This window comes from Ranitomeya imitator, chromosome 5 (genome assembly GCF_032444005.1).
Source record: "Ranitomeya imitator isolate aRanImi1 chromosome 5, aRanImi1.pri, whole genome shotgun sequence".
NCBI classification, from domain to species: domain Eukaryota; kingdom Metazoa; phylum Chordata; class Amphibia; order Anura; family Dendrobatidae; genus Ranitomeya; species Ranitomeya imitator.
In genome coordinates this window covers 446,032,342-446,047,963 of record NC_091286.1, presented here as the reverse complement: position 1 = coordinate 446,047,963, position 15,622 = coordinate 446,032,342, and the positions used below count along the sequence as shown (strand labels likewise).

At 47.4% G+C, this 15,622-nt stretch overlaps 1 protein-coding gene and 1 long non-coding RNA gene across 2 annotated transcripts in view; both read right to left on the bottom strand.

Moving 5' to 3' along the window:
* LOC138638139 (uncharacterized) overlaps positions 1-15,622 on the bottom strand; it is a 122,255-nt gene that overhangs the window by 84,033 nt on the left and 22,600 nt on the right. The gene's annotated exons all lie outside the window — the stretch shown is intronic.
* FAM43A (family with sequence similarity 43 member A) lies at positions 13,498-15,494 on the bottom strand. The gene has a single exon (XM_069727181.1). The coding sequence runs from the start codon at positions 15,358-15,360 to the stop codon at positions 14,317-14,319; it is 1,044 nt and encodes a 347-aa protein (XP_069583282.1). The 5' UTR covers positions 15,361-15,494; the 3' UTR covers positions 13,498-14,316.

Genomic DNA, 15,622 nt, shown 5'->3' with positions numbered 1-15,622 from the left:
TTTGCCATCAAAAGCTATTGACTTTTTGCGTATCACTTTAGATTCTTCTAAAATGGAATGTAGGCTTCCAGATGAGAAAATTATTAAATTGTGCATTGCTTTAAGTAATATTCTTACCAAAAAGAAAGTTACCCTTAAAGAACTACAATCTTTATTAGGGCTACTGAATTTCGCCTTAAGAATTATACCAATTGGCCGTTCATTTTCCAGACACCTTTAGGATGCGATAAAAGGCATTACATCTCCAAACGCACATATTAGAATTGGTGCTGAGTTGAAGGAAGATGCTAAAATTTGGCTTTCTTTCCTTTCTGAATTTAATGGTAAATCTTGCTGGCAGTCCCCTTTTGTTTCCTCTGACTCTTTTCCTTTCCTTTTTTCAGTTCAGAGTTTTTCTGGTTGTGGAATTTTATTTTTGTCACAATGGCCTAATTCTTGGGTTATCAACAGGGTAACTAGAAATTTGATGGTCTTTAAGCTTTTTTTCCATTTTTCTAGGCATTTTGTTATGGGGCTCACTCATGCAAAACTCTACAATCTTTATTTTGTCACTTGATCAAGGTGTGATTTTTTTTCCATTAACACATTGTCATCAAAAAATAAATGGGCTGCTAGCATTTTAAGACAATTGGTTTTAGTTTGTCTTAAATTTAACATTTGGCTGAGAGCAAGCTCAGGCAGAGGCAAATGGATTTCAGCAACTGATGCCCTCTGTGAACGTCATTGGTCAATTTTTCATCAACAGGTGCCCGACACGGATCCAGAAGAGACACCATGCCCCAATCAATTTGGGATGTGATTTCAATTTGATCCCTCATTTTATCGAGAAATCTTTATCTGAAAGATCATGGGCCGGCTATTCAGCTGCATGGCATCTATGGCTTAATTTTTGTAATCTGCATGATTTCAATCCTAAAGTAGCCAGCCCCATTTCTGGTTTATAGTTTGCAGAGTCATTAATTAATAAAGGCTTGTATAACTCAACGTTAACAAAATCGTTAGCAGGTGCTTAGTTTTTTTAAAAACTTTTCGGGGAGACTTCATTGAAATCCCTTTTTCCAATTAAACAATTTTTGAAAGGCTTTAGGAGGAGCAGTTTTCAACCTGACGGTAGACGCCCAATTTCTTTGCCTCTTTTAAAGGACCTCTGTTTAGCCTTAAGCCAAGTTTGCCTAAATTCAGATGAAGTTTTATTATTTTATGCAGCATTTTGTTTATCCTTTTTTGGGGCCCTTTGCATAGGAGAGCTAGTATCTGCTAAGAAGTTACAGCCTTCTGGTCTTATGATTTCGGATCTAAAATTATATGACCGTTATATCATTTTGTCTATTAAAAAATCTAAAACGGATCAATTAGCCAGGGGAATAAGTTTGAAGATTGATTCCTTTTTAGATCCTATCATTTGTCCAGTTTCAAGCATTAGAAATTGGTTGCTTATCAGACCAAATGTAAATGGCCCATTATTTATTCACAAGGATGGTTCACCAGCTATGGTTTTACAATTTAATTTTATTTTAAAGAACTGCTTGAAGGTTCTAGGGAAAGAACATCTCACATCTCAAAATCACATCTCACTCTTTTAGAATTGGAGCCACCATCGAGGCTTCTAGGGCCGGCCTTTGCGATTCTCAAATCAAACAGATAGGCAGATGGGAGTCAGGGAGGTTTAAATTATATTTTCAGCATGATTTATAAGATTATTAATTCCTAATTTATCTTCAGGTACAACCAAAGTTTGGATCATCGGACACTTTAATTTTTTGGGCTCAGAAGAGAGCTGTTCAACGGTCATATACAGAAAACTTGTCCTTCGATCCTTCTATTGTTCAAATCTTTTGGCATGGCGTTCGTGGCTTGAGATGGTATAATTTTTAGAATTTAAAAAAAGTTTTAAACAGTTTCCGTTCCCGGATTTAGTTATATTTCATTTGGGCGGGAATGATCTGGGTAAATTGAAAACCCTGGATTTACTAGCTATCATGCGAGCTGATGTTGTAAGTCTTAGGCAATCTTTCCCATATCCGAGTTTTGTCTTTTCCGAGATCGCTCCCAGACTTATATGGAATACACAAGAATCCAGATTTCTAGACAAAATTCGTAAGAGGGTGAATAAAACCATGGAAAAAATGTTACCGCTGGTTAATGGATTTTGTTTTAGTCTTGAAGACCTTTAAGGTTTCCTACCTGGGTTATATCGCCAGGAAATGGTTCATTTTTCAAACATAGGTCTTGATATATTTAATTTGAATCTTCAAAATATGGTTGAAAAACGGCTGTGTTGTTTTGGGGGGGGGGGCACGACTCGTTGAGTCGAGGCTTTTGGGTAAATCGCCCAGTCTCTGGGTGGATTGTTTATTGGTATTTGGAGTGTTTGGACATCTATCTGAATATTTTATTTGGTATTATGCTGTTTTGTTCTAAGTTACCCAAAATAAACATCACGGCCAATTTTCTTCCATTAAAAGTTGCTATGTTTTTCTTTATGTATGAATGAGGCTTGTGTTGCCATGGTAGCCCCCCTACAATGAATAAGGGAATAAGGGGGGTCTCATGGCCACACAGACTATGAATAGGTTTGAAAATTAGAGGTCATGTTCAGGTCAAGTTAATGCATCTTTTTCTCTGTGAGCAAGGTAAAACTGGTTTTATCCAGTTTTAACTGGCGCTCTTTTAACGGTTTTTCATTGGTGGACAGCGCATTGCTGGGCTATTGTTTAAGTATTTAAAGCCAGGTTCTGGCTTATTTGAACCATTCTGAGGTACCTGTTGAAGTAAAGAAGATCCCACCCTCCCTCCCTTTATTTTCCTTGTCGTGATGTTTCTATTCGTGGGAAAATCGCCCAGTCTCTGGGTTGATTGTTTATTAGTATTTGGAGTGTTTGGACATCTATCTGAATATTTTATTTGGTATTATGCTGTTTTGTTCTAAGTTACCCAAAATAAACATCACGGGCAATTTTCTTCCATTAAAAGTTGTTATGTCTTTCTTTATGTATGAATGAGGCTTGTGTTGCCATGTAATGGACACGGTGAATCCGCACGGTTCCGTGAACACATGCAGATTCACCTGCATTCAATAGAAGGCAGCGGACATGCACTGCGTCCTCGTGCTGCTAGTTCAGGATCGTGGGAACGTACCCTAAAGCTATTTTTTACCTACAAAACCTCACCTATCTCAGAGCAGGTTATCATATTATCTGCAGGACAGAACTGATACTTTCTCTATAATTTAGGCTGTATCTGGGTCATACACCACTGGCAATTGTCCTATAGGTAAAAGTGGAAACATTACTGATCGGTATCACTATCCGTCTTCTGAAACCACTGTTGTTTTATAGATTTAGGCTACAATTATTTAAGTACAAATATAGTCTATGTTAACCAGGTTCATGAGCAGGCACATCTTCATTTATTTTCTTTCATATGGTTTTAAGAACTTTATTTTTTGTCTCATTTTGATATACTCAAATATGTTTTATATGATACGTGAGGCCTATTGTTTTTATTCTTTATCCCCATCTTATCGGGGGAAATATGTAAAGACAAAATGCGTTTTCACATTTATTTAAGGCCACAAAAGACCATAGAAATATATTACTGTGCTCCCTTTTCGGTAAAAATTATTTTTAGTTAACATGTTGTGGAACAGCCATTCAGGCTAGTAGTGGCTTCTTTTCTTGGAATTTCTTGTCCTGCTTTTCATTTTTTTCACATACTGTGCCCCTCCCTCAAGAGCATATAAGAACTTTGGGGGACATTTTAACATTTTTGTTTCATCCATGCAAAAAGAGTTGTTTCTGTGACAAATTTGCCGTGCGTAAATCTCTTCAGGCTTGCTTTCATGTGAATATGTTCCCACTTACAATGAGGAATTTCATTTCTATGAATAAACGCTAGGAAGCTTGTCTGCTATAGTTGTGATGAACAAAATGGCAGCCGAAACCGCCGACAGGGCTGAAGTTCTGGTATATACCATGTATGTTCTGTGCGCTTGCCAGGACCGCCCTGAATGTATGCCAGCTATGTAGAAGATCAGTTTTCTATTGGTATCATGCAAAACAAATGGTGCACGGACTTTCAGTTTCTGTTTCACTTGTACCACAGTCCTAGGAGCAGGACATATGGGGGAAATTAATGAAACGGTCAAAAAGAAAAAAATGTCTTTGTGGCCCATACCAACCAATAACTGCTCACTTTTCATTTCACGCTCTGCTTTTACAAAAATGAAAGCTGTGCTGTGATTGGTTGCTTTGGGTTACAAAAGCTTCTCTTTAAGGCTATGTTCCCACTTTTGGGTGAGTTTTTGATATTGCAGAATTTCTGCACTAATAATGTAAATTAGGTTTTTTGCATTTTTTCATTGCATTTTTTTCACATTTTTGTTATTTTTGTCTCTAGTTGGTATGCATTTTTGATTCTTTTCTGCTGTGGGACCGTACTAAAGACGCATGTGCGTTTTTTACCTCCAGATTTTTTTGCATCTAATGCAAGTCTATGGGCTCGCATGCACTGGCGTATGTTATGGAGAAGTGCAAAGCGAAAAAATGTCGCATTGCACTCTGACCAGTGTTTTTCAATGAGGCAGAGCAGATCTGTGATATTTTTTCTAATGCCATATCTCGCACAGCATGCACGCATTATGGCTATGTGCACACATTGCGGATTTGGCTGCGGATCCGCAGCAGTTTTCCATGCGTTGCACAGTACCATGTAAACCTATGGAAAAACAAATCCGCAGTGCATATGCTTCGGAAAATACCACGCAGAAACGCTGCGGTTTATTTTCCGCAGCATGTCAATTCTTTGTGCGAATTCCACAGTGTTTTACACCTATTCCTTTATAGGAATCCGCAGGTGTAAAAACGCAGGTGAAATCCACAGGTAAAATGCAGGTCATCTTACCTGCAGAATCCGCGCAGAAAAGTCCGCAATGGAATCCGCAACGTGTGCACTTACCCTAAAAGTCAATGGGAGCGTGCAAAACATCAGACTGCACTTGGATGTCACACTTGCGAGTGCAATGCGAGAAACTCGCTCGAGTCTCTCTCATCAGCCGCATGTATTTCTACGCAGCTGCACACTCCGGTCCCGAGTGGCGGCGACAGTGCCGGGTAGTGATGCGTAAATTTCTCGCATTGCATTCGCAAGTGTGACCGCAGCCTTAGACGGCTTCCACAAATCTTCTCTATAGACTTTTACAGAGCATGAAATGGATGCCTTTTTTGTGCTACTGATCACTATTATTATGGACAATATCCCTAGTCTTCCAGACCTATATGTGTGAACACTACAGAGAACCATGGACTTCTATAGTGATTTATCACCATAAAGGACCACAGGAGGTCCATGAAAAAGGCAATAAAAAGCACCCATATTACACTCCTCTGAAAGTAGTGTACAGCCTGCACCTATACACAGGTCCACAGGGAAACCTCCAAAGTGCTGTGGGTTATTTCTGGGATACTTCTGCAGTCATGGTGATCAAAAATGAAGTAGCATTTCAGAAATGTTCATTTAAAGGGACACTGAACATATAAAATGACTTTCTGCCTTTAGGCCTCACTCACCCAGCAGAGACTGCTACACATTGAATAGTGCAGCTCCGCTTAATGATTACATCCAGCCTCCAGGGTTATTAACATCTGATCCATGAGCCAGTTGCTGATGACCTTTTGTATGATTGGTCAGCGGAAAAATATGATCAGACAACCCCTTTAACAGGTTTTCAAAAACTTTGACAATTTGCATGTTCCTTCTACCACATTAGACACTATAGTCTGGGGCATGTATCTTCTAGGATGTTCATTTTACTACAGCATTTTGGTGAATAGGAATACACTAATGCTTGGGGTGTATTTTTTTCCTATTGGAACTTTAAGGGTAAGTTCACACTGGGCGTTTTTGCTGTTTTTTCTATGCTAATTTTCAGCTGCTTTTTACAATACCAGAAAAGGCTATGAGTAGGGTTGAGCGACTTTTACTTTTTTAGGGTCGAGTCGGGTTTCGCGAAACCCAACTATCTCTAAAGTCGAGTCGAGTGAAATCGGCCGATTATGGCGAAAAGTCGGGGATCGACCGAAACACGAAACCCAATGCAAAGTCAATGGGAATTTTTTTTTTATTTTTCTCTCTCTCTCTCGTCCCTGAACAGAAAAGCTGGTGTTACACATTGCAAATCGCTACAGCGCACAATCGACAAGATGACAATAGGCGTCCACGCCCCTAAGACCTATTTCATCACTCTGCCCACGCTCCTTCATTGGCTGAAAAAATGGCGCCAAGCGCATCATACGAAACGCGACTTTGGCGTGAAAGTCGCGTACCGCATGGCCGACCCCACACAGGGATCGGGTCGGGTTTCATGAAACCCGACTTTGCCAAAAGTCGGCGGCTTTTGAAAATGAATGATCCGTTTCGCTCAACCCTAGCTATGAGATTTCAGAAATCTCATGCACACACATTGGTTTTTTGTTTGATCAGTATTTTGTGCTTTGCTGCGTTTTTTTGGACATAGAGCATGTCACTGCTTTCAGCGTTTTTGCTGCATTTTTTCACCCATTGACTTGAATGGGTGTTGAAAAAAAAAAAAAACCGCAGGTATCATTATTTGCTGCTGAAAACCCAAGGACATTAGCATGGACAAAGAAAAAAAAAACCTGCATAAAAAAAAAACGCACCTAAACAGTTTTTGATGCAGCTTTTTTCCTGCCAAGATGATCAGATTTTACTGCAGAAAAAAAAAAATGCAGCAAAAATGCCCTGTGTGAACTTACCCTTCGGCCCTCACATACCAGGCTTGTTTCCTAACCCACACTTAAAAACACCACTCCAGCGTTTTTTCGGGGGGTGGGAGAGGTTATACCTTCAGTGATCCAGCAGGTCACAAACTGCAGATGACCGAAGCAGCGCAAATAACAGATAAAGAAGGTGACTGTTAAGTATAAGACTAGTGGCAGGGAACTTAGATTATGAACCCACTCCAGCGGCAAAATAAAATAAAAATATAAAAAACACTGGAGTGGTGTTTAAGGCTATGTGCACACATTGCGGATTTTGCTGAGGATCCGCAGCGGATTGGCCGCTGATGATTCGCAGTTTTCCCATGCGTTGTACAGTACCATGTAAACATATGGAAAACGAAATCCACAGTGCACATGCTGCGGAAAATACCGCGCTGAAACGCTGTGTTGTATTTTCCCCAGTATGTCAATTCTATGTGCGGATTCCGCAGCGGTTTACACCTGTTGTTTATAGGAATCCGCACAAAACCAGCAGGAAATCTGCAGTGCGTTTTACCTGCGGATTTTGCAAAAACGGTGCAGAAGAACCCGCAACGTGTGCACATAGCCTTAAAGCTGCAATACACATTAATGTAGGCCAAACGTGTTGCTTTCAGCCAACTACTTATGTACGGTATATAGTGTCATTCTTACTATCCCATGATATTGGGGAGAAGTAATAAGGATCTAACATGTTAAATTTCTGTGCCAGATCTTTTTATTCTTCGAGGAAACAAGCCACTGCCAGAGGCGTCTGGCAGCGGCTTACTCCACTTTCCCCACTGACGGGGTGCATGTTTTCTTTGGCTGAGTGTGCATGGGGAGAATACAAGGAGTAGCTGTTAGCCAACAGATAAATAAGCTTTCGTTGGCATCTTTGCTAGTTACTTCCACATTTCTGTGCCTTTATAGGAACATAAATGTAAAAATATTAGCAGTTCTTCAACCCCACACATGAAGAAAACCAGGAGGTGCCCAAAGGTCTCCATTAACTGATGGGGTCTTTGGGTCTCCCACGGTAGCTTTCATTTTACAAGACAAAATAGAGCAGCATTTCATCCATTTTGGATTAATTTTTTTTATTTAAACAATGTGTACATGTATGGTATATGGACACCAGTCAGATGTCCAACTGCTCAGTGGTCCTACATAGGAATTTCAGGTATGCAATAAATTAAAAAAAAAATCTCCAAGTGTCTTAAATTATTTTCTTTTATTACTTTTTTCAGGTGTGCAAACAAACATCATAACAGTGATGTCCTTTAAAAAATAAAGAAAAATAACTATATACACGAGTTATGTACAAGTGAACATCAGATTTTTCTTTTGCACAGCAAAGATAACACGTAGAATTCTGTGACCTTTATGTACAAAATATATACGTATTTACATCAATGAGACACTGGAAATGGACTTCACAACAGTGCAAGTATTACAAAAACCATCATGGAATGTAATGACATAAAAAGGAAGTTTCCCAGTGGGCTGTTTAAAAAATAAAACAAGCGTGTAAACATACAAGTGTACCAATTCTCCGATTCGCTTCATTGTGGAGTTTTGGCAGGCGGCTGTCTGAGGTACGAGGAAAACAAAATACCCTATCTGGCAGAGGAGTGTGAAGTATAAAAGAAAAAACGAAAAGGAGGTCAAAGCTGTGGCAAGCCACTTGTGGTGCCACATGGAGTAGCCTGGTGCCCGCAGTACACATTCATATTGTGCCTAGTTATGCCGCATTTATCTGCTCTTCTGTGGATCAATTCAACAGGTGTCACTAGTGATGAGCAAACGTGCTTGGATAAGGTGTTATCTGAGCATGCTCTGGTGCTAACCAAGTGTCTTCGGTGTGGTTGAAAAATATGTTCGAGTCCTCACGGCTGTTAGACAGCCTCAACACATGCAGGGATTGCATAACAAACAGGCAATCAATCCAGGTGTAGAACAGTGCAAGACATGCAGCTGTCTGTTTGAGCATGTCAAAGACACTCGGTTAGCACCCGAGCATGCTCAGATAACACCTTTTCTGAGCACGTTCGCTCACTAGATGTCACCTAGTTGTGATGTAAACTGCACATGTGGAGCAATAAAGCAGAAGTCACACAGATGTAGCAGAGCCAAGACTGTGCTAAACATGAGAAAGCACTGACAGCATTGAACACTGCAATCGTGACAAATTTAGCTCTGCTACATCTATGAGAAAATTGCCATTATTTTCCTAAACAGCATTATAAATGCAACTTTTTTGGTATAGCCAAGAATAAAAAAAAAAAAAAATGGCTTACCGTCTATTCTTTTTAACTAACCTATAGTAAGACAGTAGGCACGCTCTCAGAAAAACAGCAGTGTTGGCAAGTTTCTGGCATTCTACAAAACTGGTCTATTGTGTGATGCCGACCGACACACTGGGATGAATGGAAAATTAACGGATGGCGATTACATGCCAGGGCTAAGAGGAACGCATACATGGTTGGCCTGAGTGATGATGGCATGCAGCTGCGGAGACGGGCAATGCCAGCACCGGACTGTGCAAGGAATTGGTGCAGCTAGAGCAGATTGGCCATTTTTCACCTGACTGTGCCTCACCCCAATGTAATTTCATGTGCAAACATTGCCTGAGCCAAGGACACAAGAAATCAGGAAGTAAAGAGACACTGAAAAAAATATTAAATTGTACAGCCTTGTTATATGCATAACCCACAAGACGTTCCCGCACCGCACACTCCGGAGCCAAGAAGCTGGAACGTGCTGGAATCTGGAACGGCCTGGCCGAGACATTAGAGACACGGAGAACTGACACTTTATAGTTTAGGGTCTTTGTGTTTCAGCCTAGTCCGAGTAGAGAAATAGTGACGCCTTTATAATAATACTACAGACATGAGGCCTGGCTTATCTGGCATTGTTACCCATGCCAACCAATCAGAAGTCAGCTTTCATTTCTGAAACTGCACTAGTAACACCGAAGCCGTTTTGTGATTGGTCGCCATGGGAAACAGCAGTTTCTTTTACAGTTTGATAAATCTGCCCTTAGTGTTTGATTAGCAGCACAATGTCGTGTGGATCCAGGAGTCCCAGACCAATCCCTGCCAGATGTTATAGGCTGAGGACAAGGACAGGACCACCATTTAACTTACATTACCTTGGAGGCAATTATTCTTAAAGGGGATGTCCAAGATTAAAACAAACAAACAAAGCAAAAACACACACCCCCAACAACATAACACTACATGGCTTTTTTTTTTTTAACGAAAATACACAACACATCTGTCCACAGGTTGGAAGTGGTATTGCAACTTGGTCAGTCACTGAAGCCGTAACCTATGGCCTGGTGTGATGCAGTTTCTGGAAGAAAATGTTCTGACATTTTCAGTTTTCTCATTTCCGATATTCCAAGTCTTTACTGAGTTCATTAATATGGAGACTTATGGCAGAGACAGACTGCCGTATAACTCGTGCGAGGATCGCATCGCACTGCACGGACTGGCCGGCACCTCTCCTGACCCGAGCAAGACAGTATGATGGATTACCATGCAGCGGTCAAGCTCAGGTCAGGAGAGCCACAGCCAGTGCGAGGTTTGCGATGAGATTCTTCCAGGAGAAATACGGCAGTCTGTCTCTGCCCTTAGGGTCCCCTCCCCAACCTTTCTCCAGAAAAAGACATTCATTGCCCACATTGTCCAAAGGACACTGATCAATATTACAGGGGACTCCACAGAAACGAGATCTGGATGATGGAAAAGTAATCCCAAGGCTGTATTCACATGTCCGGTCCGACACGACAGTAAGTGAATCGTTATCCACAAACGGGGACCCAGTGATTATTATGGGGTATGTCTGGGTTCGCTATACAGGACAGCTTTCCCTCACCACATTCTAAAAAAAAAAACCATGGACATCAAATGGACCCCAAAATAATCATTTATGCTTCCTTTTGTGATGGGACGGATCACTTATTCCTTTTGTCTGTCCCTAACACAGAGCAGAGAAGCAGCGTGCCTGAACAGACATATGAACAGAGCCCAAGCCACAGGGCCGAACGGTCACTCTACGTCCCCCACAGGGCAGTAGAACGGTCACTCCACGTCCCCCACAGGGCAGTAGAACGGTCACTCCACGTCCCCCACAGGGCAGGAGAACGGTCACTCCACGTCCCCCACAGGGCAGGAGAACGGTCACTCCACGTCCCCCACAGGGCAGGAGAACGGTCACTCCACGTCCCCCACAGGGTAGGAGAACGGTCACTCCACGTCCCCCACAAGGCAGTAGAACGGTCACTCCACGTCCCCCACAGGGCAGTAGAACGGTCACTCCACGTCCCCCACAGGGCCGAAGGGTCACTGAACGTCCCCCACAGGGCAGTAGAACGGTCACTCCACGTCCCCCACAGGGCAGGAGAACGGTCACTCCACGTCCCCCACAGGGCAGGAGAACGGTCATTCCACGTCCCCCACAGGGCCGAAGGGTCACTGAACGTCCCCCACAGGGCAGTAGAACGGTCACTCCGCGTCCCCCACAGGGCAGGAGAACGGTCACTCCGCGTCCCCCACAGGGCAGGAGAACGGTCACTCCGCGTCCCCCACAGGGCAGGAGAACGGTCACTCCACGTCCCCCACAGGGCAGTAGAACGGTCACTCCACGTCCCCCACAGGGCCGAAGGGTCACTGAACGTCCCCCACAGGGCCGAAGGGTCACTGAACGTCCCCCACAGGGCAGTAGAACGGTCACTCCACGTCCCCCACAGGGCAGTAGAACGGTCACTCCACGTCCCCCACAGGGCAGTAGAACGGTCACTCCACGTCCCCCACAGGGCAGTAGAACGGTCACTCCACGTCCCCCACAGGGCAGTAGAACGGTCACTCCACGTCCCCCACAGGGCAGTAGAACGGTCACTCCACGTCCCCCACAGGGCAGTAGAACGGTCACTCCACGTCCCCCACAGGGCAGTAGAACGGTCACTCCACGTCCCCCACAGGGCAGTAGAACGGTCACTCCACGTCCCCCACAGGGCAGTAGAACGGTCACTCCACGTCCCCCACAGGGCAGTAGAACGGTCACTCCACGTCCCCCACAGGGCAGTAGAACGGTCACTCCACGTCCCCCACAGGGCAGTAGAACGGTCACTCCACGTCCCCCACAGGGCAGTAGAACGGTCACTCCACGTCCCCCACAGGGCAGTAGAACGGTCACTCCACGTCCCCCACAGGGCAGTAGAACGGTCACTCCACGTCCCCCACAGGGCAGTAGAACGGTCACTCCACGTCCCCCACAGGGCAGTAGAACGGTCACTCCACGTCCCCCACAGGGCAGTAGAACGGTCACTCCACGTCCCCCACAGGGCAGTAGAACGGTCACTCCACGTCCCCCACAGGGCAGTAGAACGGTCACTCCACGTCCCCCACAGGGCAGTAGAACGGTCACTCCACGTCCCCCACAGGGCAGTAGAACGGTCACTCCACGTCCCCCACAGGGCAGTAGAACGGTCACTCCACGTCCCCCACAGGGCAGTAGAACGGTCACTCCACGTCCCCCACAGGGCAGTAGAACGGTCACTCCACGTCCCCCACAGGGCAGTAGAACGGTCACTCCACGTCCCCCACAGGGCAGTAGAACGGTCACTCCACGTCCCCCACAGGGCAGTAGAACGGTCACTCCACGTCCCCCACAGGGCAGTAGAACGGTCACTCCACGTCCCCCACAGGGCAGTAGAACGGTCACTCCACGTCCCCCACAGGGCAGTAGAACGGTCACTCCACGTCCCCCACAGGGCAGTAGAACGGTCACTCCACGTCCCCCACAGGGCAGTAGAACGGTCACTCCACGTCCCCCACAGGGCAGTAGAACGGTCACTCCACGTCCCCCACAGGGCAGTAGAACGGTCACTCCACGTCCCCCACAGGGCAGTAGAACGGTCACTCCACGTCCCCCACAGGGCAGTAGAACGGTCACTCCACGTCCCCCACAGGGCAGTAGAACGGTCACTCCACGTCCCCCACAGGGCAGTAGAACGGTCACTCCACGTCCCCCACAGGGCAGTAGAACGGTCACTCCACGTCCCCCACAGGGCAGTAGAACGGTCACTCCACGTCCCCCACAGGGCAGTAGAACGGTCACTCCACGTCCCCCACAGGGCAGTAGAACGGTCACTCCACGTCCCCCACAGGGCAGTAGAACGGTCACTCCACGTCCCCCACAGGGCAGTAGAACGGTCACTCCACGTCCCCCACAGGGCAGTAGAACGGTCACTCCACGTCCCCCACAGGGCAGTAGAACGGTCACTCCACGTCCCCCACAGGGCAGTAGAACGGTCACTCCACGTCCCCCACAGGGCAGTAGAACGGTCACTCCACGTCCCCCACAGGGCAGTAGAACGGTCACTCCACGTCCCCCACAGGGCAGTAGAACGGTCACTCCACGTCCCCCACAGGGCAGTAGAACGGTCACTCCACGTCCCCCACAGGGCAGTAGAACGGTCACTCCACGTCCCCCACAGGGCAGTAGAACGGTCACTCCACGTCCCCCACAGGGCAGTAGAACGGTCACTCCACGTCCCCCACAGGGCAGTAGAACGGTCACTCCACGTCCCCCACAGGGCAGTAGAACGGTCACTCCACGTCCCCCACAGGGCAGTAGAACGGTCACTCCACGTCCCCCACAGGGCAGTAGAACGGTCACTCCACGTCCCCCACAGGGCAGTAGAACGGTCACTCCACGTCCCCCACAGGGCAGTAGAACGGTCACTCCACGTCCCCCACAGGGCAGTAGAACGGTCACTCCACGTCCCCCACAGGGCAGTAGAACGGTCACTCCACGTCCCCCACAGGGCAGTAGAACGGTCACTCCACGTCCCCCACAGGGCAGAGGCGCTACAGGTAAGGTGCTAGCACCAAGGCAGTGTAAGAGCGCCCCCCAGGCCACAAGGCGGCTCATACACAAGCCACACTCCACATCCCCCAGGGGGATAAAGAAAACACAAGGGGTCTAATTAAAATTTGTTGGGAGTTAACCCTTTACAGGCTGCCATTCAGTTTTTCAGAGAGGTTTGTATTTAACACTAAGGCAACTCTCATTTCAAAGTAAATGGGGCACATCCATATCCAGGACTTCGAAAAGTAAGTGACCCCCGGCATCAGCAGGAATCTGGCGCTGGTCGCAAGATGGATACATAGGAAGCTATTACCAGGGCACCACCGAGGAGTATGACGTCATACACCGCATATCCGACATTGTATATTAACCCTGACGCTGCCACAAACCACAAAGGCCATACAACAGCATGATGTCACAGACCGCACATCAGGGCGATATACATTAACGCCTTACACCTCGCTGCACCCACAGTGCGGCATGATATAGACCGCCAATCAGTGGCATCCCCATTAACCCCAACAGTGCCATAAGTGTTCAGAGACCGTGGACTACAGAACAGGTTAACCCCTTAATGCCAGAGGCAGTCTAGCAGAGCACGTTAACCCCATTAATGCCATGTAGTAGTAAGCGGGTCCCATCCCCTGCAGTCACGGAGGTGCAGCCCCCCACCCCTGCCTCACACCGTCTCCGGCTCCCTGCACTCCTCATAGCCGTTACTGCTGGGTCCATTGTCCTGGTTGCTCTCGATGGAGGACTCGCTGCCCGTGCTCTCCCCGGACAGCAGCCTGGTGACCCGCAGGTCCGCCCTCAGGGTCTGCAGGTCATTGCCCAGGCTCATCTCCCCCAGGTCACTGATGAGCTGAGACAGCTTGCCCGCCTGCACGTCGCCCCCTCCGTCCCCGGTGTCCAGCACGTCCTCACACTCGAAGCTCATGGCCCGCTCCTCCTCCTCCTCTCCCTGCAGGTCCTCGGTGATGGAGCCCAGTTTGGGGGCGCTGCGGCTCCGCTCCACCGGGGGCTTGTAGCAGCACTGGCCGTTCAGCAGCTTCCGCAGCGGGACCAGGGGGATGTTCTGCTCCCCGATCAGCTGCTGCTGCTGGTGCCGGGCGTCCTCCCTCCTCTTCAGCCGCTTGAACTCTGCCAGGGCGTTGGCAGACGTCTGGTACAGCAGCAGAGCCATGGCTTTGGCTTTCTCCGGCTTGGACACCAGCACCGCATGGCAGCGCAGCATCACCGCCTTGTGCTTCATCTCGTGCCGGTAGATCCAGGCGAAGATCTTGGGCAGCCGCGGGTCCGCCACGCAGTAGGTGACCCTGTGCAGCAGGTACAGGTGCCCGGGCCGCTTGGCTTTGTCCTCCACATGCACCATGCGGATGCCCTGGGAGCTCACCGTCAGCTTCATCTTGGTGCCGTGCTTGCCCATCTCGCTCTTGCTCCAGATCTTGCACACCGCCAGGTCGGTGCAGCCGTCTCCCTTGGACTGCAGGGTGGTGGCGTTGCCCAGGTACAGCACGGTGTAGGTGGGGTCCTCCCCGGTGATCTTGATCTTCTTCCTCTTGGACTTGAACATGCTGCCCACCCTGGTGAGCGCGCCCTCCGGGCAGGACTTGGCGAAGGAGGTGAGGGCGCTGTAGTTCAGGCTCACCGCATAGCCCTTCTGCTTGCTCTGCTTGCTGTCCTCCTCGATCAGATCGAACTTGTTCTTTTTCCAGGGCAGCATCTCGCACAGTGGATGGAGGCTGGAGAGCAGACTGGCACTCGCCCTCAGCTCATGGTGCAGGGCGCTGGAGGCGGCGACTGCTGCCTGTCATGGCACGGACCGTCTCCTCCGCTCTCCGGCTGCCAGCGCTCAGCCGTCCCATTGCAGCCCTCCAGGGCAGAGCAGCGCTACATATAGCCTGGAATGAACCATCCGCTCCCAGAGCAGGGGGACGCGCGCAGAAAGGGCCGCCCCTTAACTCATCCCACACCAAAGCAGGCCG

Bases quoted from the DNA above. Each gene is read 5' to 3' on its own strand.
- FAM43A (XM_069727181.1), bottom strand. From the start codon at position 15,360: ATGCTGCCCTGGAAAAAGAACAAGTTCGATCTGATCGAGGAGGACAGC.